This window comes from Myotis yumanensis, unplaced genomic scaffold, assembly GCF_028538775.1.
Source record: "Myotis yumanensis isolate MYYU_CA2020_CCGP unplaced genomic scaffold, mMyoYum1.0.hap1 SCAF_10, whole genome shotgun sequence".
Taxonomy (NCBI): Eukaryota; Metazoa; Chordata; class Mammalia; order Chiroptera; family Vespertilionidae; genus Myotis; species Myotis yumanensis.
This window is the reverse complement of record NW_027223761.1, coordinates 81500182-81521043: the sequence shown is the minus strand read 5'-3', so window position 1 is coordinate 81521043 and position 20862 is coordinate 81500182. Positions and strand designations below refer to the sequence as shown.

At 53.4% G+C, this 20862-nt stretch overlaps 2 protein-coding genes across 9 annotated transcripts in view; one reads left to right on the top strand and one right to left on the bottom strand.

Annotated features, from left to right (window-relative positions):
• The window catches only part of PCSK7 (proprotein convertase subtilisin/kexin type 7), a 32513-nt gene extending 17481 nt beyond the window's left edge, over positions 1–15032 (top strand). For 3 of the 6 annotated variants that reach the window (XM_070426115.1, XM_070426114.1, XM_070426117.1), the window contains exons 13-17: positions 11524–11680; positions 12166–12260; positions 13218–13311; positions 13458–13575; positions 13823–15032. In XM_070426115.1, the coding sequence (XP_070282216.1) occupies positions 11524–11680; positions 12166–12260; positions 13218–13311; positions 13458–13575; positions 13823–14107 (749 nt within the window). In that variant the 3' untranslated portion in view covers positions 14108–15032. Of the gene's footprint in view, positions 1–11523; positions 11681–12165; positions 13312–13457; positions 13576–13822 lie in introns of those variants that run through there. The other 3 variants (XR_011472871.1, XR_011472870.1, XM_070426116.1) reach the window with 3 other exon arrangements.
• Positions 15033–15261: 229 nt separating this feature from the next.
• Positions 15262–19949, bottom strand: TAGLN (transgelin). 3 transcript variants are annotated; one of them, XM_070426119.1, is made up of 5 exons: positions 19855–19949; positions 16733–16924; positions 16457–16634; positions 16110–16212; positions 15262–15811 (listed from the first exon to the last, which is right to left on the bottom strand). In XM_070426119.1, exons 2-5 carry the CDS (start codon positions 16910–16912, stop codon positions 15667–15669), a joined length of 606 nt encoding a protein of 201 aa, XP_070282220.1. In that variant the 5' UTR covers positions 16913–16924; positions 19855–19949; the 3' UTR covers positions 15262–15666. The 3 variants fall into 3 exon arrangements, with proteins under 3 accessions (XP_070282220.1, XP_070282221.1, XP_070282219.1); XM_070426120.1 differs by lacking the exon at positions 19855–19949 and adding an exon at positions 19765–19783; XM_070426118.1 differs by lacking the exon at positions 19855–19949 and adding an exon at positions 18019–18089.
• Between the last annotated feature and the right edge of the window lie 913 nt (positions 19950–20862).

The following is a 20862-nucleotide window of genomic DNA, read 5'->3' as shown; positions in this document are numbered from 1 at the left end:
GGATAAAGGTAGAAGGGAGGGGAAATGCCTCGAAGACTCTGGAACAGTGATGGCATGTTCTCTGTGCTGAGCTCCGTGGCCACTGGCCCCAGGAGGCTATTAAACATTTGAAATGTGGCTAATGGGACTGAAGAACAACTTTATTATAATTAAATTCAAATAGCCGTGTGGCTAGTGGCTACCTTATTGGGCAGTGCAGCTGTAGAGCAAGACAGGTTTCTATTTCTTCCCATTGGCAGGAGGACACGGAAGGGATGGGCCCTGGGTTCCTTTAGATCGGATTCCTCTGAGCTCTCCACTAGAGAGGAGGAGAGAGTGGGGTTCAGGGGGATTGTCTACAGCACAAGAGAGTCTGTGTGTATTCATAGAAGGTTCCTGAGCACCACTTGCACTTACCTGTGATCCTTACTGGCATTCTGAGTGTGTGGTTAGTCCTCTGCCTGGGCAGGGAACCCTGTTCCTTCCCTTCTCCACCTCCTCCCTCTCAGCCAACCACCCTCTCCACGGATTCCTCCTGCCTTCACACATCCTCGCTCACCGGTCAGGAAACACATTAAAGTCCCCACCACCCTTCAGCCTGTCACCTTTTCAAAGGAATTATCTAAAGCCATTGCTGCTCATGTCACACCTTCTCTCGACCACTGACGCTTCGCTTCATCACTCACTTTACTTCATCACCTCATCTTCTCCTGGTTGGACCCCAGGGCTGGCTCAGAGCTCATCCTTCGACCTGTTGCTGTGACCCTATTAATGAGGCCCTTGTGGCAGCCTCGCTGTGCCCCCACCGTCCATGACCTCCTTGTTCCATGGCCTCTTCTCAGAGCTCTGCCCGGGGTACTTGTTTTCCTGTTTGCTCGTCCTACTCTCCCAGCCGAGAGCGCCTCTGGGCTCACCCCAGGTTCCTGGTCCTCCTAGCATTTCTTCGCAACAGGGCAGCTGGCTCAGGACTTCAGCTGCCACCACTCACACAGGAATCCTAGAGCGAAATCTCTTCTGATCTCTTACCAGGGAGGATAGGCGTCTTCACAGCTTCCCCGAGATCCTGGGCAAAGAAAGCCCTGGGATCTTCTGGTCGGAGGGTAAGAGTTGAAAAAGACCCTTATTACCAAAGGCCAAATAATATGACCCACCAAGACCTGAGTGCTTTTTATGTGCCAAACACTGTTCTACGTATTAACTCATTTAATGTATTAACTCATTTAATTCTAGTGTTCTCACACACATGGCCACCCGGTCCCTGTATAGACCAATAAGAACCACCCAGTCTCTGTGTGGACCAATAAGAACCACCCAGTCCCTGTATGGACCAATAAGAAATGCCTGGCCTGGCCGGTATGGGTCAGTGGTTGAGCATTGACCTATGAACTAGGACAGTGGTTCTCAACCTTCTGGCTCTTTAAATACAGTTCCTCATGTTGTGACCCAACCATAAAATTATTTTTATTGCTACTTCATAACTGTAATTTTGCTACTGTTATGAATCATAATGTAAATATCTGATATGCAGGATGGTCTTAGGCGACCCCTGTGAAAGGGTTGTTCAACCCCCAACTGGGTCACGACCCACAGGTTGAGAACCGCTGAACTAGGAGGTCACAGTTCAATGCCCAGTCAGGGCACATGCCCAGGTTGCGGGCTCAATCCCTAATGTGGGGCGTGCAGGAGGCAGCTAATCCATGATTCTCTCTCATCGATGTTTCTATCTCTCCCTTTCTCCCTTCCTCTCTGAAATCAATAAAAAAATATATATATAAAAAAGAAATGCCCAGTGTGCACATGCCCACAGACAAGCACTCACAGGGCTCTTTGGGTCCCTTTCCCTTTCATTCCGTGACGCTGTCATTTACTTTTGACAGCCCTTCTGTATATTCATGCTCTCCTCCCTATGCTATGGCTGTTTCCCTTCCTTTTTCCATTCCTAAGTCACTGTGCTGTTGGCTAGTCCACCAAAACATGACGTTAACACATTCGAAATTGCTGATTTCCTTATCACCTCTGGAAAGCAAGCCTGCTTTTCAAGTTTCTCCCATTGTTGTCCTTGCTGTTACTGTTCCCTAGCCTCCCAAACTTTAGGCTCTGGAGTTTTCAATCCCTATGTGTCCCTTGCCTCTCCCCAGGTCTTCACCTGCCCTCTCTTCTGCAATTTAACCTTTCATTTATTTCCCTGACATGTCCTTAATTGGTTCATTTGCCCTACAAATAAGTGAGATCTACCTCGTCCCAGGCACTGTATGACATTTCAGTGATTCAGAAGTCAGACATGATTCCTGCCTCAGAGAGCTCCCAGCCTGGGAGGGAAGAGAGTCCATGCAGTGGGGGGTGTCAGAGGCACCACAGTCAAGATGACAAGCATCAGGATACAAACTAGCTGGGAGAGGAGGTGGTGAAGGGACGGCAGGCAGCAGGGGTAACACGTGCAGCCGATGGGATCTCCGGGGAACTGCAGGTCCTGTGGTGGCTGCAGTGCAGGGAGTGAGGGCAGAGGAAGATCTGAAAGTGCAAGCAGCAGGCCTGTGGCCAGTGGCCAGTGTGTCTTGAAGTCTGAGGGGAGCCTTTGAGATAAATTGTCAGCAATGAATGTTAGCAGTAAGGGAGAGAGCAGTCAGAGAGACCCCAAGACCTCAGCTTTTAGAGATGCCTACTAACTCCTCACTGATGAAATGATAGGAGGCTTATGGGTCCATTAGAAGAATCTGGGAAGGGGAAGCAGTGGGGATCCCCAATGAAGTAAGATTAGCCAGATAGTCATAATAAGCTTGGGCGTTGAGACCATCCGTTCTACTCTTATATATGTTTGAAGTTTCCTAGAATGAAAATTTATATGTCACATATATATTTATATAACTATTTTATATATTTTTCAATATATAAATCAAATGATTTCCAAGTTTTTAGCTTGGGCAACTGGTTAGATGGTGATGCCAGCAAATGATATTAAGGATCCAGGAGGAAGAACAGATCCGGCAAGGGTGGTGGGGTGTAAAGCACCGGCAGGGATTTTGGCTCCGCTATGCTTTAGGCTCCTGTGTGTCACCTAAAGGTTATATCCAGGAAACAATTGAAAGAATAAGTTTGAAGGTCTAGACTGGAGGTGATGATTGGGAGTCACCAGCATAAAAAGGGAAGAAAAAAGTCTGGGAAGAGCGAGATTCCGAGGGTTGGCGGATAGATGAAGGATAAAAAAGGACCAGGAGCCTCTGAAGAAGACAACTGACAGGAAATCGCCTGGGAGTGGGAGAAAGGTCAGGAGGGTGTTACAGGCATCGAGGACAGTGGTGCTGAGAGGGCGTGGACAGGACGGAAGGTGTCCCTGGCTCATCAGCGAGGCCACGAGGACGTGCTGTTTGAGGCGCTCAGGAGGGCAGGAGCTAGACCGCAGCTGGTGGAATAATTAGTGGGACAGGAGATTTCTGGTTAAAGATGGCAAATTGAATACATGCTTTTATCTCTGCTTTCTCCCAAAACCTCACCAAAATAAGAATAAAGGAATAAAAATGGCATAAGCACAAGGACAAATGCATCACATTTTTGGAAGATGGAAGTGGATGGAGAAGTGAGCAGGGCTAAGGAAATCGTGTAGCAAAATACCTGCAAGGGCGATGCTAAGAAACAAGCCCTTCAACTGCAGAGCCCCAAAGGCACAGGAAGGACTTGGAGGCCCGTGCACCGCAGAGGACAGAGATGAGGTGTGAGACTGAAAACTGGGACCTCCTCCCATCCTTAGCCCTTCCTTATCTGGGCAGGAGTTGGGAAGTTCGTTCTCCACAGCCAGGGACCCAGGTGCGGTGAAAGATAGGAAGTACACAGAGGGGGAGAGGGGCCCCAGGGGTGAGACCCAGAGAGGCAGACCCTTCCCACCCAGCAGCTGCTCAGATCCCAGAGCACTGGCAGCCAGGAGACTGGAAACTTCCTCTCTGGAAAAATGGAATGATCGCCCTGGCCGTTTTAACTCAGTGGATAGAGCGTCGGCCTGTGGACCGGAGTCCCCAGTTTGATCCCGGTCAAGGGCACGTACCTTGGTTGTAGGCTCCTTCCTCCCCGGCCTGGGCCCTGATCAGGGCACGTGCAGGAGGCAACCAATCGATGTGTTTCTCTCACATCGATGTTTCTCTGTCTTTCCCTCTCTCTTCCACTCTCCCTAAGAATCAATGGGAAAATATCCTTGGGTGAGGATTAACACACACACAAAAAAAGAAAAATGGAATGATCCCTTATCAAAAGACACACAGATACTGATATGTGGGCCCCTCTGTGAAGCAGTCCTGTCCCCGTCCAGTTCACTAAGGAAGCCCACTGAGTGGAAAGCTCCACCCATGGTTAGAGCTTCCGACGGGCTTTTAGAGATAATAGGGATCACTGGCTGTTTGAAAGAGTGCTCCAAATACCTCCCAGATTTTGAGGAAAATTTTTTCCAGTCGATAAACCCAGCCTAACTAATAACCATACGGGAAGGCAGCATAAGGAAGGATGTTTTCAGATGTGTAAGTCTTCTCATGCTCCGTTGGTCTGAAAGCACTAGGAGATGTGCTCCTCAGCAGTGAAGAGGGAACCAAGAGAAGAAAAGGTTAGAAAGGAAGGAACGCAAGCAAGGGCGGGGGGGGGGGGGGGGGGCAGAAAGGAAGAGGGTGCAGAGAGGAAGCGAAGCCAAGTGGGAGGCAGAGGAAGGTGCCAGCCCAACAGCCATGCAGCAGGTGGAAGCGGGCCAGAAGGGTCCAGAGAGAGACCTCCAGTGGGAAGGTGGTATTGAGGAGCCTCTGACTTGTTTGTTCATTTGAAGAATAGTATCCAGAGGAGTTAAATGGTTCTTTTGTGAAGTTTGGCAAGAAGTAACGGTAGGGACGTGAATTTAAGTTCAAAAAACAGGTCAGTTATTAACTCTAGAGGGGGAAACAGCAAATTAGTTAGGAAATGACATGTCATCATTGTACATACTTGACTCAATCCCATATTCTGGTATTTTTAAGGTCATTGTATGGTAAACAAAATATTGCTCTAACCAAACACTGATGTAATTACTTTGAGGAGGCAGAGGAGCGGGCAAGGTAGGGAGAATACGTGGGCTTGAAGTTAAGTCCTTATCTGCTGTAACCAAAAGTCAACAATCAATGCCTTTATTGATAAACCATGAAATAGCCATACATGCTTATTACTTAGAAACATGAAGGTAGATCCCAGAAGGAACCAACTAAAAGCAATAAAAGGTGTTTGCTCCTGGGGAGTGGAGGACAAAGGTGCAAGAAGTTGGTAGGGAACTTCTCTTTCACATCATAAGCACTCCAGACCCAGTCTCGCCCCAGCCATGGCTACTCTAGGTTTTATATAAACATGGTAAAGCAGAATCTTCTTTAGGTTTGTTACTCCCATGTAGCTCTGTTTTCTTTACCCACTTCTTTGGTGTGTTATAAATATTACATCTGTGCTTGGGTGTGGGGAGAGAGCAGAGCGCCTGAAGAATGGCTCCTCTGTGTAACAGCAACTTGGGCTGACTCCTCACGGGTGGCAGAATACTATGGCCTTCCTGTGACATTGCGCCTATACATGAAAAAATAAGTAAATAAATAAATATTACATCTGTGGCTACAAACAGTAATACACTGTGGTTCCTACTTTACCATGTGTCACCATTTTCTTAGCCCAATACAGCCACGCTCCCACTCAGCTTTCCTGTGCTGTTGTTGCAAGTATAGCACATTCCTATGTACATTGTATACCAATTGTATGTAATTGCTTCTTCTCGTTTAATATATTTTTATTGATTTCAGAGAGGAGGGGAGAGGGAGAGAGAGATAGAAACATCAATGATGAGAGAGAATCTTTTTTTTTTTTTTTTAAATATATTTTATTGATTTTTTACAGAGAGGAAGGGAGAGAGATAGAGAGCCAGAAACATCGATGAGAGAGAAACATCGACCAGCCGCCTCCTGCACATCTCCCACCGGGGATGTGCCCGCAACCCAGGCACATGCCCTTGACTGGAATCGAACCTGGGACCCCTCAGTCCACAGGCCGACGCTCTATCCACTGAGCCAAACCGGCTTCGGCAAGAGGGAGAGAATCTTGATCAGCTGCCTCCTGCACGCCCCCTACTGGGGATCAAGCCCGCAACCCCAGCATGTGCCCTGACTGGGAATTGAACTGTGACCTCCTAATTCAGAGGTTGACACTCAACCTGAGAGCCACACCAGCCAGGCTATAATTGCTTTTTAAATCAGTTAAGAGAAGGAGGTACTATTCACTTAAACTGTCTTCTATAAGGACACAATTACACTTACTGGTGCTTTCTTTTTTTCTTTGGATTTGAGTTGCCAACTGGGACCATTTCCTTTCAGCTTACAGAACTTCATTCAGTATTTCTTATAAAGTGGGTCTGCTGGCAACAAGTTCTCTCAGTTCTTGTTTGTCCAGAAGTATCTATTTTGCTTTTGTCTTTGAAGGGTAACTGCTGGATTGTAAGACTCTTGGTTGACAACACTGCCTGTGAGAGTGGCCAGATCTTGCATTTATTAGAAAAAGACTTTGAAGTAGCCATTACAAGCATGTAATGGAGAGATAAGAGAAGCCATGATTGAGTAAGTAAAGAAAGATTTGAGCCCTGGCCGGCTTTGCCCAGTGGTTAGAGTATTGGCCAATGGACCAAAGGGTTGTGGGTTTGATTCCTGGTTAAGGGCACATACCTAGGTTGCAGGTTCAATCCCCATCCCCAGTCAGGGCATGTGTAGGAGGCAATCAATTTATATGTCTCTCTCACATTGATGTTTCTCTTCTCTTCTCTCTCTCTCTCTCTCTCTCTCTCTCCCCCTCTCTCCCCCCTCCCTCCCTACCCCACTCTCTCTCCCCTTCCTCTCTACCCCTCTCCCTTTCACTCTCTCTAAAAATCAAGGGAAAAAATATCCTCAGGTGAGGATTAACAAAAGAAAAAAGTAAAGATTTGATGATAATGTTGCACCAAATAGAAAATAGCAATAAAAACAGAAATTATTAAAAACAAACCAAATAGAAATTCTGAAGTTGAAAAGTGACTAAAACATTCACTAGAGGGGTTCAACAGCAGATATGAATTGGCAGAATAGGAATAAGTGAACTTGAAGATAGATTGATAGGAATGCAAACTGAAAAACAGAGAAAAAGGAATGAAGAAGATGAAGAGTCTTAGAGAAATGGTGGACACCAGTAAGTGAAGCCATATATGTGTAATGGGAGTGCCAGAAAGAAAGCACAGAGAGGAGCAGAAAGAGAGTAAAAAAAACAATGCCTGAAAACTCCCCAGGTTTACTAAAGAACACCACCTACACACCCAGGGATCTCAAAGAACTGGATTCCAAGTAGGATCCATATAAAGAGATCCATAGACACGTCATTGTGAAAATGCTGAAAGTCAAGACAAGGAGAAAATCTTGGAAGCACCAAGAGGAAAATGACTCCTTACTTACAAGGGAAGCCCAATAAAATAGCCGCTGATTTATCATTAGAAACTGTTGCCCGAGCTGGTTGCTCAGTGGTTAGAGTGTTGGCCTGCAGACTGAAGGGTCTCGGGTTTGATTCCTGGTGAAGGGCACGAACCTGGGTTGCAGGCTCGATCCCTGGCTCAGTTCAGGGGGCCATCCAACCAATGTGTCTCTCACATCGATGTTTCTCTTTGTCTCTCTCCCCCACCTCCCTCCCTTCCATTCTCTAAAAAGCAATGGAAAAATATCCTCAGTTGAGGATTTTAAAAAATGACAAAGAGCCTGGCCACTGTGACTCAGTGGTTGCACATCAAGCTATGAACCAGGAGGTCACAGTTCGATTCCCGGTCAGGGCACATGCCCGGGTTGCATGCTCGATCCCCAGTGGGGTGTGCAGGAGGCAGCCGAACAAAGATTCTCTCTCATCATTGATGCTTCTCTCTCTCTCTCTCTCTCTCTCTCTCTCTCTCATTCTCTCCCCCCCCTTCTCTCTCTTCATCTCCCTTCCTCTCTGAAATCAATACAAAATATATTTTAAAAAAGAAATGAAATTAAAAGGAAAAAGGAACAGTGGAGGCCAGACCACAGTGGATACATTCAAACATATTCAAATTTCTCAAAGAATCAGTTTATTTTTAAAACCATGTACACTCTTTTTTTAAAAAATATATATTTTATTTTTTACAGAGAGGAAGGGAGAGAGATAAAGAGTTAGAAACATCAATGAGAGAGAAACATCGATCAGCTGCCTCCTGCACATCTCCTACTGGGGATGTGCCCGCAACCAAGGTACATGCCCTTGGCCGGAATCGAACCTGGGACCTTTCAGTCCACAGGCCGACGCTCTATCCACTGAGTCAAACCGGTTTCGGCACCATGTACACTCTTTTAATAGAAAAAAAAATGGTAAGGATGAATGGAAAGGTAAGAAGTAGACATAGTGAATATAGACATACTTTTAAAGAAGTTTTAATAGCAAATAAAACATAATATCTGATACTTCTATCATCTTAACATTTACTGGGTACTGTTCTAGTTACTTTATGTATATTAACTAATTTATCAATTCTATGAAGTAGGTGCTGTTACTACCCCCATTTTACAGGTAAGGAAACTAATCCAATTCTCACAGCTAGTAATGGCAGAGCTGAGATTTAAACTCAGGCTGGATGGCTCGAGTCCAAAATCTTTTTTCTCCCTTTTAAAAATAATATGTTTTTATTGATTTTTAGAGAGAGAGAGGAAAGGAGAGGGAGAGAGAGAAACATCAAGAGAGAAACATCAACATCAATCAGCTGCCTCCTGCACACCCCCTGCAGGAGATCGAGCCTGCAGTCCGGGCATGTGCCCTGACTGGCAGTCAACCCGTGACCTCTTGGTGCATAGGTCGATGCTCAACACTGAGCCACACCAGAGTCCAAGCTCTTAACAGTAGATGGAAGGAAGTGAGAAGTTGAGGAAGGGTTTATTAGTTTTTGTTTTTCATTTGTAGTAGAAAAGACATAAGCAAAATCTAGCCAGGAAAATGGGTAATTGGGCTGATCCAGTTTGGATTTCTGCCAGATAGCTACTGTGAGTGGCAAAGAAAGAGAAGGAAGCTTGAGAGTGTACGTAGGGTGTTGGAGAGGAGCTGCGGGGTCCCAGCTGGTTAGGAGCAAGAGCTGGATAAATTGCCCTAACCGGTTTGGCTCAGTGGATAGAGCATCGGCCTGCGGACTGAAAGGTCCCAGGTTCGATTCCGGTCAAGGGCATGTACCTTGGTTGCGGGCACATCTCTAATAGGAGGTGTGCAGGAGGCAGCTGATTGATGTTTCTCTCTCATTGATGTTTCTAACTCTCTATCCCTCTCCTTTCCTCTCTGTGAAAAATCAATAAAATATGTTAAAAAAATAAAATAAATTACAGTTAAAAAAAAAAAAAAAGAGCTGGATAAATTTCTTGAAGAGCAAGACAGTGAAGGGTCAAGGAGGGAGAGAGGAAGGTGGAAGGACAGAGGTTGCTTTCCGAGGAGGTGGGACATTGGCTTTGAAGAGTTTACAGATGGAACTGAAGGAAATTCACACACACACAGAGAAGTCTAGATAGATGTTTGCCAACATGTTATCAAGAGTTGTGGGAGCTTTTTTTTTTTTCATTTTTGCTCAACCACTTTTCTAATTTGTCTTCAATTAATTTGTGTTGCTTATCTAATAAAAGCTTCGATGAAAGTTCCCAAAGCATTCAGAATGAGGGAGTCCCAGGTAATGACAAGGCCCAGGGTCTGCTCAGGGAAAGGGTGCTGACATGGGATGGAGAGAGGTGTTTGGAGCCGAAGAGGTAAAGAAACATGAAGTATGGCACCAGGAGGCAGTCCCCACAGTGTCCTAGTGGATAACGGGGTGCGCTCCTCGGGAATGCAGTGAGGGGGCCGCAGCAGGTCGGGAAACAAAGCGGTGTCCCGGAGGTTCAGCCTCTTCTCCTCTTCTTCTCCAGTCATAGCTCTCCCTGCTCACTCACCTCAGCCCTAGGATAAGTAAGGCAGGGACTTCAGCTGGCCTGTCACCTCCTACTCCCACTCCTCCTACCCGGCGCTCTGAAGAGTCACCTTCCTTACGCACTTTTTTTAAAACACACACAACTCCACTCTTTTTTTTTTTTTAATCCATTCTTTTTTTAAAAAATATATTTTATTGATTTTTTACAGAGAGAGGGAGAGGGATAGAGAGTTAGAAACATCGATGAGAGAGAAACATTGAATCAGCTGCCTCCTGCACACCCCCTACTGGGGATGTGCCCGCAACCAAGGCACATGCTCTTGACTGGAATCAAACCTGGGACCCTTCAATCCGCCGGCCGACGTTCTATCCACTGAGCCAAACCGGTCAGGGCACACAACTCCATTCTTGTCCAGTAATCTGTGATAGAGCTTGCTTGTTTAAAATAAGTTCTGAAAGCCCTTCTCGTCTTGGGTCCCTTGCCCCTCCTCAGCGCCTCCGGTCTGTTTATGAACAGGCGCTCTCGCCCTGCCTGCGAGGACACGCTGGTGGGGAAACGGTTATTAGAAAGACTCTCAATATTCTCCAACTGCGTCTTCTACTTCAGCAGCTTGTTTGTTTAAAAAACTTTTTCTTTAAAATAGTTTTAGATTCATAGGGGGTTGCAAAGAAATGTTAGGGAAATTCCAGTTACCCTTTTCCATATGTTAATGTCTTAAATAATTAGAGTACACTGTCAAAACCAGGAAAATGGCACTGGTACAGTCCAGAGAGCTTATAGCTTATCTATTTCACCAGTTAGACATGCAGTCGTGTGTGCGTGTATGTGCATATGCAGTTCTACCACGTGTTGCCTTATATAACCAATACCACAACCACAATTGAGAGCAGTCCCATCCTCACTGCACTCCCTCATGTCACCCACCGGGCCACACTGTCCCCTCTGGCCTGCCCCTAATGCCTGGTCTCCATCTCTAGTTATGTTACACGTGAACATTATATAGATGAAATCACACACGATATATCCTTTTGATTTTGTTTTTTATTCAGTTTCCTTGAAGTTTATTTTCTTAAGTAGTTTTTTTTTAATTCTTTATGAAACTACCATTTCTACCTCTGCCTTTGCATATGCCATTTTCCCTTCTAGAATACCCTCTAGCAACCTGCATTCATTTCCTCTCTGTGTGCCTGAACCCACCCACTCGTCTGGCTTCTGGTGTTAGTTATGCGTGCCTCACACCCTAGCATTTCCACTGGCCGGTGGAGGGCAGAGACCATGTCTGACTTACCTTTGCATTCCCAGCATCTGGTGCAGGCCCTGAACTGAGGCAGTACTGGGGCAATTATGCGTCGGATGCATGAACTGATGAAGTTCTCCGTTTGGTTCTTGTACTGTGTCTTCTGTGTTGTCTCCCCAACTAGCCCCCAGAGTGTAAAGGGCCTCAAAGCTGCCGCCGCCTCCCCTTTACCTGGTGCACAAGGCCCCGGAGTGGCCGTGGGTGCTCCGAGTGGCTTCATGAGCATGAGCCCCTGTGTGCAGGGATGAGGTGGGTATAAGTGTCTGTGGGGCTGGTTTCCCAGCTGCTCAGCCTGACCTCCTTCAGTCAGCAGGACGGACCTGGAGATGTCGGGACTGCAGACCTTGGAGCACGTGGCCGTGACGGTCTCCATCACTCACCCTCGACGTGGCAGCTTGGAGCTGCGGCTCTTTTGCCCCAGCGGCATGGTGTCCCTCATCGGCGCCCCCCGCAGCATGGACTCGTACGTACCCGCCGCCTCTGAGCCCTCTGCAACCAGGGCCTCTCCCAGGGCAGGAGACCTGGCCACGGGCGAGGTCCTGGGCCCATGGCGCCCTTGGCGGCTGGCAGCCGGTCATGATGGGCTTCACGCGAGTGCTTACGGTGCTGACACAGCACTTTACACCGTGTCCTCCAGTCCTCACGAGGACCATGTGGGGTCGCCTGTGCCACCTCGTTTGACAAATGAGGAAACCAGGTGGAGCTCGTGAGCGCCCCAGAAAGCAGCCCTAACCCCAGCTGCCAGCCCCGCCTGTGCTCGCCCACCTCTGCCTCTTCCAGCACAGCACGCGGGCATGAGACCCCTGAGCTCAGGGGCAGGGGACCCCTAGCACCCTCCCTCCCTCCCTCCCTCACAGCTGGCGACAGCTGCCGCACTTCCAGGGCTGCCACCATGAGAAAAGGGCTTTCTCCGCGGCCTCCAGATTTTCCACTCTCTTCTTCCCCCAGGGACCCCAGCGGCTTCGAGGACTGGACCTTCTCCACTGTGCGCTGCTGGGGGGAGAGGGCGCGAGGGTCTTACAGACTCGTGGTCAGGGATGTAGGTGAGCCTGCCCCCTCCCTCGGGCCCTGCTGTCATGGCTGCCGTCTGATCCCTCTGCCTCCCAGGTCCCACAGACATGGTCCGTGTGGATGCCTAGGGCTGCCATGAGCCAGCTGGGCAGACCAGAGGCAAGCCCCATCCAGAACTGGCATTGGTGTCACGTGCCCTCTGTGCTGACTCTCGTGTTCCCCAGTGGCTGGTCTGCTTTCCTCAGGGGAGCAACAGAGACTCCTTGTTGACACCCATTTCAAGCCCTTTCGCACATAGCCTGCCTTCGCCAGCCCGAGGCAGGTAACTCTGGGGAGACCGGGCCACCTCCAGGGGTGCAGTGGCTGTGGGAGGCCACCGCTTCAGGGAGGAGACTGGAAATTGAGCCCAGCCTCCCACCTGCCAGTTCAGGTAGGTGTCCTGTAGACTGGTGGTTTTAGCCCTTGATTTAGTAGAAGGATTTTTTTTCCCAAGCAAAACCACAGCTGAAATCTCAAAATATGAGAGAGACAAAGGCAAGCCCGAGCCAGTTTTGCTCAGTGGTTAGAGTGTTGACCTGTGGACTGAAGAGTCCCAGGTTCGATTCCAGTCAAGGGCATGTACCTCAGTTGCAGGCTCAATCCCTGACCCCGATGGGCACTTGCGAGAGGCAACCAGTCTATGTGTCTCTCTCACATCGATGTTTCTCTCTGTGTCTCTCCCCCTCCCTTCCACTCTTTCTAAAAATCAATGGAAAATGTCCTTGGGTGAGGATTAAAAAAGAGAGAGAGGCAAAACTTCTCTGCTTTGGAGTACCATCTTTCACCACCCCTTCCATCCCGAGGGGACCCCGAGAGGCAGATCTGAAGAACCCTGGGCTCAGTGGACACGAGACAGCTCCTTTGGCCAAGCCCTGTCACATGGCAGGAGCTCTGCTGTCTGTGTGGCCGACAAGGGCCCGGCTCACGGCCCACCTTGCTTGCTGCCCTAGGAGATGAGGCGCTCCCGGCCGGCACCCTCCGGCAATGGCAGCTGACCCTGTATGGCTCTGCGTGGAGTCCGGTGGACATCAGAGACAGACAGAGGTAGGTACAGAGGGAAGGGGGCTGCTCAGGCACTCCACCTCCCTGGGAACCCATCCTGCGTCCTCCCACTTCAGCTCTAGGGGGGAGGCCGGGCCGGGCAGATGGGACCAAGTTCAACTGGACAGCCTGTTTTTCCTTCTCCACAGACTCTTAGACGACGCCATGAGTGGAAAATACCTGCATGACGGCTTCACTCTGCCCTGCCCTCCTGGGCTCAAAATTCCCGAGGAAGTTGGTTACACCATCACTCCTAACACCCTCAAGGTGCTTGAGCTAAGCCTCACACTGGAGGGGGCGGGGGGGGGAGGAGGAGAGCTTGGAGGGATGGGCAAGGTGGTGGAAGACAGGGTTGTCCCCCTGCCAGCTGGCACTTCCTAGTATGTAGGTGAATGGTTTGGGGCAGCAGAGGCAGCCTCTCGTGGGAGAGAGACTTTCTGAGCTCAGCATTCTGGGCTAGGAAAGGCTGCGGGTCTTGGGAAACGTCCTTAACGTAGGTGTGGGATTCCCCCAGACCCTGGTGCTGGTCGGCTGTTTTGCCGCCTTCTGGACTGTGTACTACGTGCTGGAAGTCTACTTGAGCCAGAGGAATGTGGCCTCTCACCCGGTTTGTCGGAGCGGACCCTGCCTCCGGCCCCAAAGAAGCCGAAAAGCCAGGGAGGAAGGGGCCGAACTGGAGTCAGTGCCACTTTGCAGCAGCAAGGACCCTGGAGGAGTGGAGGCGGAGGCCGCAGGCCCTCTCATCGCTGAGGATGACACGGCCCCAGGCCTGCAGGGCAGGGAGGAGCAGATGTGTTGACTGACAGCAGCTCAGCCTGGCACAGGCTCTTCCTCCCCTGCGGGGAGCTTGGCAGCTGCTCCCAAGTCCCGGGATCCTGGGAGCAGGTGCCCCGGATGCGCACGTCGGGCCAAGGCTCCAGAGCTCCTCTGACTGCGCTCAGGGAAGCACGGCTTTCCAGGGGACAACGGAGTAGCGTACAGAGAACGTGGCAGCAGCACAGGACCTTCCTGAACCAGCAGCTTCGGGTGAGAAGGACCAGATGGGATTGGCCCGTCCCTTCTGGGCAGGCCTCCGTCCTCAGTTCCCCTGGCCGGGGGTGCAGGCGTGAGAAGGGACCTGCCGTAGCCAGAAGAGCATCCCAGCAGAAACATCCCTGGAGTCACTTGGGAAGGGCGCAGAGGTGGGGACTGGAAGGGCCCGGAATATCCTGTCCTCAGGACCCAGGACCCGGAGCCAGCAGACTGTCCTCCCCTTCCTGCCTAAGCCTTGGACCTTGGACATACGGGTGTGGCTGTGGTCCCTGCGCCCGGTACGCGGCCCTCAAGCCATTGCCTCAGTCTCCCTAATCAGAAGCCACCCCTGAACCCCCGACTCCCTCACAATCCCCACCTTTCATCCCAAAGGGTCAGGACGATGCTCCTGGCCAAGCCGGGGAGGGCCTGGCCCGGCTGCTGCTTCCAGGGGAATCTGCACAGGACTGGGACGGGTGCGGCCACTGCCACCCAGCCCAGCCGCCCTGTCCTCCTCGGAAAGTGCTCAGGGAATGGCCTTGCCCCAAGGCCAGCTGTCTGCCAGCAGCTCTGACTCCCTTCTTGGCTCCCCCTCTTCTGAGCTGGTTGGCTGACTCATTTTTTTAACACTTAAGGTTTGATTTCCTCCTGTCACAGCAACTTCTGTGGAGTTTTTTCTGCACAGCTTTTCCAAATAAAAAACTTCCACATAATTCTGCCCCCTCCCATCTCCTCTTCTCTGCTAAGCAAGTTGCCAAGTAGCTCCTCCCTGTCAGCCCCGAGATCTACTCTCCTCTCCCATGGCCTGGTCCTCTGAGAATTGCACCCAGGACCCTGCAGTGGGAGGGGTTCTTCAGAGGGTGTTGGCCAGGGCCTCACAGATGCCCTTTTTCCCAGAACCACACAGAAGTGACGAGGGCAAATCAAACTGCCAGCCAGGCCTGAGAAAAGATTGATGTATATTTTCACCTTGAATTTCAACCCCCGAAATATTCCAGCAAACTTGAGCGGGGGGGCGGGGGGGGGGGGGTTGGGCTGGGTCTCCCTCAATGGGCGTCTGCAGGCTAGGAGGACGGTGGGTTTGTCCCAGCCCAGCCTCCTGCACAGCCCAGGCTGGGGGAGACCGAGGAGGAGGCGGGGAGCTGGGGAAGGCCGGGAGCAGTGCTTCAGAGGAAGAATCGGGCTCAGGGGTGGGGCGAGTTGTCCAAGCGCAGTCCCCTGTGCTCAGTGATGGAGCTCAGAGCCCGGAAGCTGGCTGGGGCGAAGGAACTCGGGTGTGGGAGGTGGGCGAGGAGGGAGGCTGCAGCCGACGAGCGGGGAGGCCGGGCTGGGCGCTGGCCCGGCCCTCTAGCTGATGATCTGCCGAGGCCGCCCGTAGCCTGTCATGCCGGCCTGGGAGGCCCCTCTGTTGCTGCCCATCTGCAGGCCAATGACGTGCTTGCCCTCCTGCAGCTGGCCCTCCGTGAACTCCCGCTTGTGCTCCTGGGCTTTCCTAGAGGAGGGACCGGCCGGTGATCACTCCCAGGCCTGCTTGCTGGCTGCTCTGCCACTCCCTAGCCTGGTTTCTCTCCCTCCTGGTCGTGTCTTCACCCCCCACCCCCCCACCCCACCCCCCGCCTTCATCTAGCTTGGCCCTCAGGCTAGGAGGCTGGTTGAGCCCCGAGGGTAGGAAGGAAAGTGTCAAATAGTTTTAGGGACCCATGTCCCCTCTTAGACCATGTCCCTCCCTGGCTATCTGTTCCCCAAATCACTCACACCATCAGAGACCCGCACTTGGAGGAGCCACTTACTTCATAAACCAGTTGGGGTCTCCACGATAGTGCCCGTCGTTCTTGGTCACGGCCAGGCTGCCCAGGGCCATCAGGGTCCTCTGCACAGCTGCCAAGTCTTTGCCTGTGGGCGGGCACACTTCAGGGCCCTGTAGACAGGACTCCCAAGGCGGCCCACCCCACAGCTCAGAAAGACAGCCAACCTCGGGGCAAGGTCACGTCGGAACCTCGAGGCTCCAGGGCCCTGGTGTGTGTGCCCCTGTGAGTGTGCTGTGGTCTCCCTGTACCGCCCACTCCTGCTTCCATCAAAGGTCCCTGCCTGAGCCACCCGTCCTCACCCAGCTCCTCCACCCCCTTGTTCTCTGTACCTTCAAAGAGGTCAACAGTCTGGAACATGTCCGTCTTGGTGACGCCGTAGTCCTCAGCTGCCTTCAGGAACTGAGCCACCTGCTCCATCTGCTTAAAGACCATGGAGGGAGGGTTCTCGGGCACCCTCACTGGCTTGGCGCCGTCGGGGTAGAGGCTGTTCACCAGCTTGCTCAGGATCTGCCAGGCAGAGACACGGCTTGGCACGCGGCTCGGGGTGCCTGCCCCAGGACACTGACAGAATGGCACAGCCCGACCCCTCCCCAGGTGCCACTCACCACGCCATTCTTCAGCCAGACCTGGAAGCCCAGGCGGCCGCGATCCGGGCGCCCCACATCCGGGCCGCACTGCACCACGATCCACTCCACCAGCCGCTCCTCCAGCTCCTCGTCGTACTTCTTCTCGATCTTGGATTGCACCTCGCGGCTCATGCCATAGGAGGGTCCCTTGTTGGCCATGTTTGGGGAGAGCTTAGCACCAGGCAGAGAGGGGAGAGGGCAGGGTCAGAACCAGCTGTGCCCACCACCTAAACCTTTGTCTTTCTCCGCTTGCTCCCTGGTTTGGTTTTCTTGGCTCTGCCCCTCTGGGCCAGGCCTCCCCTGTCGGGGCCCCTCCAGCCTTGGAGACCAGGGGGCAGGAGACCGGGTCTGGCGGTCGGGAGCAGGCTGGGTGAACTGTGTTGTGAATGACCAGACATAAGTGTTTTAAGCTTTGCAAGCGATATGGTCTCTGCCATTGTCCCACAAAAGCAGCCTTCGGCAAGACATAGACAAATGAACATGGCTTTGTTCCAATAAAACTTTATTTACACCGTGTGGCTCGGTGGGGGTTGAGAGCCAGCCCCCAATCCAGAGCTCTCTCTTTGGCCACAGGGGATCTGTGGAGGCCTCTGGAGGAGGCCCCAGTGGCCCCAGAAGAAGCCAGCAGGTGTCTGTCCTGCCAGGTGTGAGGTGGTTCCCCTCAGACTCCACGCCCCAGCCCAGAGGGCCCTCCTACCCAAGTCAGCCCTGCCCCTGGCTACGAGAAGAGGCTCCCCCTCCCGCCGCAAGGGCCGGAAAGAGGGCGCCCAGGGGCTTGGGGCCAAGGCGCTGCATTCCCTCAGGGCAGCTGGTGCCCTGGACTCTCCCTCGTGCCCAGGTCCTCACACCACAGGAGCAGCTTGAGGGACCAGGAAGCCAGAGTCCTCGGGACGCCCCAGAGCCAAGGACCTGCCCGTGCAGGATGGCCCCATCGGGAAAGCCCGCGGAGGGGAGGGGAGGGGAGGGGAGGGGAGGGGAGGGGAGGGGAGACCGCAGGAGCACTGGGTCTGGCTGCTCAACTGTCCTGACCACAGGTATCAACCTGGGGTGCCGCCCAGAGACCAGCTGAGGAGGCTGAGCCAGTGCCCTGGCCTCAGGGAGGTCAGAGGTTGAGAAAGAGGGAGTGGCCCAAGGAATGAGTGGTCAGCCTGTTCCCCGGCTCCCTCTCCACACCCTCCTCCCCACACTCCGTCTCCCGCCCCCCTTCCCCAGGCCCACGCGTGTCCGCAGCAAAGGCAGTGCAGCTCCCTCGGGGCTGGGACCACCTGGCAGGCGGCTGTCCCTCCGGCCTCACAGCCTCCACCCTCTTCAAAACCAGCCGGAGAGCGAGCATGGGGTGGAGGATGCATCTTCATTCTGGGCACTGGGCAGCGCACTTTTCTCCTGTGTCCTTATTTGTAACGTGAGGGTGGGGCCGCTCTGAGGACAGGGTTCTCTCAGCACCTCCCTCACATCCCACTCCCCCCTCCCCCCCCGCCCTCCCACCGCCCCCGCCTTCTCCACTAGTGATGCCAAAGAACCCAAGCTTTGCTCTGGGCTACAAACACCCCTCCCTTCCCCAAACTATTTTGTGTCTCCCCCCTGCCCCTGCTCCCTCATCACCAAGGGCTCCTGGGCAAAGCCCTGTTGGCCGAACTCCCAGTGAGCAAGGACAGGCGATCCCAGCTCATCCTGGCCCCGCCTCCCTCCTCCCTCATCTCAGCTTCACCCCCATCCCAGGCCCAGCATGCCTCCCTGTGGTCCAGGCTCACCGTCTTCCATGCCCTGCCCTCTTTTTAAAAAAACACAAAAATGTTTTTATTAATTTTTAGAGAGAGGGGAAGGGAGAGGGAGAAACATTGGCTGCCTCCTGCATGCCCCCTACTGGGGATCAAGCCCTCAACCCAGGCATGTGCCCTGACCGGGAAACCTAGGACTCTCAACCCAACTGAGCCACACCGGCCAGGGTTGCCCTGCCCTCTGGAATCCACCCCCCCCCCCCCCCCCCCCGCCCCAGACTGTGCTGGAGGTGAGGACAGCAGGGGAGCAGAGTGTGCGCCCCCCACCCCAGGTTATAGTCTCAGGAGACTCAGAACAGCCAGCCAAGGTGGCCAGTCCCATAGTGGCAGCCCTTCGATCTAGAGACAAATATGGATTTTGATCAGAATGGGGGGGGGTGCGGGGGGGAGCATGCATTTCACATACACACACGCACATGCACACATGCCTCCTGGTGAAGAGTGTGCCAGTGCAGCGCTCCAAGAAACCTGGATAAAGACCTGCCCAGCCTCGCCTTGAAGCCGCTGGGAGGAGGGGGAGACCACCGCACCCAGGGGACGGTCCAGACAAAGGCTCCTGGGATGGCAGGCGGGACAGTCTGCCGCTGGGCTTCCCGCCCCTGCCCTTCATGCCCCTGCCCTTCGGCTTCTGTCAGCCTCCCCTCTTCAAAGGAAAACACAGCTAAGAGGCACGAGCCCCTGTAGACCCCCTGGGCACAGGGGGCAGGAGAGGAGGCTCGTCTAAGTTCTGGGGGCAGAGAAGAGCCATGCACTGCTACTCTCAATAGACCCAGAGGGGAGCCCAGGGCCCCAGGCCTGGACGCTCCCGGAAGTGCAGGCCCCACCCTCTGCCTGTAGGGAGGTGCCTTCTCTCTCAGTGTCTGGAAGGAGCTGTGTACCCAGAACATCAGCCCTCACCTCTGCCTGCACCCTGCACCCTGCACCCTGCACCCTGCCTCCTTCAGAATCCAGGGCTTTGCGCCCCTCCCACTGCACGGGGCTCTCCAGGCTGCTCAGCCCCGAGGACCCCCAAGGGTCACTGCTCCCCAGCACTAGTGACTCACACCTCCTTCAACACCCCCCACCCAGACGACAGGCAGCAGAGCCGATCCCCCCTCTGCCCCGCTCTGCTCTGTTCTCTGCTCCCTCCTCGCCAGCCAGGCATCCTAGGCACTTCAATAAGCCCAGCTGCCCAGTGAGCAGCGTGGCTCCAGACGCCTCCCGCCATCACCATCCGCTAGGACCACCTCCCACCTGGAGATTCGGGGTGCACTGCCCGGAGGGTGGGCTCCCCGCCCGTTCAGGCCCGGCCCGCTCCCTCCAGCCCGGGGCAAACGCACTCACAGGGCTCTGAGGTGCAGGAAGGACTCCGCTCTGTCTGGACTTGGACAGACAGGATGGGGCGCTGGCTGGGTGAGGGGTTTAAAGGCCTGCTCGGCGGTGATGTCAGCCTCCCCCCGCTCCCCCCTCCCCCCCGGCCCCTCCTGCTGGAGGAAACAGGCTGCGTTCCCCACCCCAGGCCCCCCAGCGACTCGCATAGGCTCCATATTTGGGGAAAGACACCAAGTTGGAGCATTCTGCCAGGGCTGCCCGAGCATTCCCTGCGTGCCTGGGGGATGGAGCGGGCGGGCGGGGCTCGCTGCTGGGGAACCAGCGGGAAAGGCCTTTTATGGACAGGACCACGAAGGCTTCCCGCCGGGCCGGGCCGCAGACTTAGGCGGATCCTTCTGCACGGCTCCCTGCCCGAGTTTGAAGGGAGGGGAGACTTCAGGAGGGTCTGCCAGAGAGTGGAAAGGGGCCAAGGGGAGGCGGGGAGCCCCATCACTGAGGTTTGTAGGGGACAGACCAGCCCCCTCTCCTCCTGGGCTTGAGCCCTGGTGGGAGACAGGAACTAACCTTGACTGAGGACTGAATACACGCCCGACGCTGGGCAAATGCTCTCGTTTAATACTTGCAGCTGCATCATGAGAGTGTAACTGTCAGCACCGTTTTACAGACGAGGAAATGGAGGTCAGAGGGCATCTCACCAAGGCCACACGGTGGGTGGTGAGTGGCAGAACCCAGGCATCCGACGGACCTGCCGCCCGCCCCGTGGGAGCAGGAGACTGCCAGGCCCCCTTCAGCTGCACCACCTGTCGGGCTGAGCGTGTTCTGCTGGGTGGGCCTAGGGCCCTGCTCTTCAGTTGGGGTGGGACTAAGGGCTCAGAGCAGCTGTCACCTGCTCCCCATCTAGAGGACCGCTATGGCCGGCAGGGCCCGAGACCCAGCGCTGGGGCAGGAGGCTCAGGTGTGCCGGTGCCTCCCTCCATCAGGAACCGTCCCTGCTGATCCTGGGAGTGGACGGACTCCCTC

Bases quoted from the DNA above. Each gene is read 5' to 3' on its own strand.
- TAGLN (XM_070426119.1), bottom strand. From the start codon at position 16,912: ATGGCCAACAAGGGACCCTCCTATGGCATGAGCCGCGAGGTGCAATCC. The intron at 16,213-16,456 runs GTACAGAGAACA...GCCCGCCCACAG, and splicing joins GACTGTTGACCTCTTTGAAG to GCAAAGACTTGGCAGCTGTG. The intron at 15,812-16,109 runs GTAAGTGGCTCC...TCCCTCCTCTAG, and splicing joins GACCCCAACTGGTTTATGAA to GAAAGCCCAGGAGCACAAGC.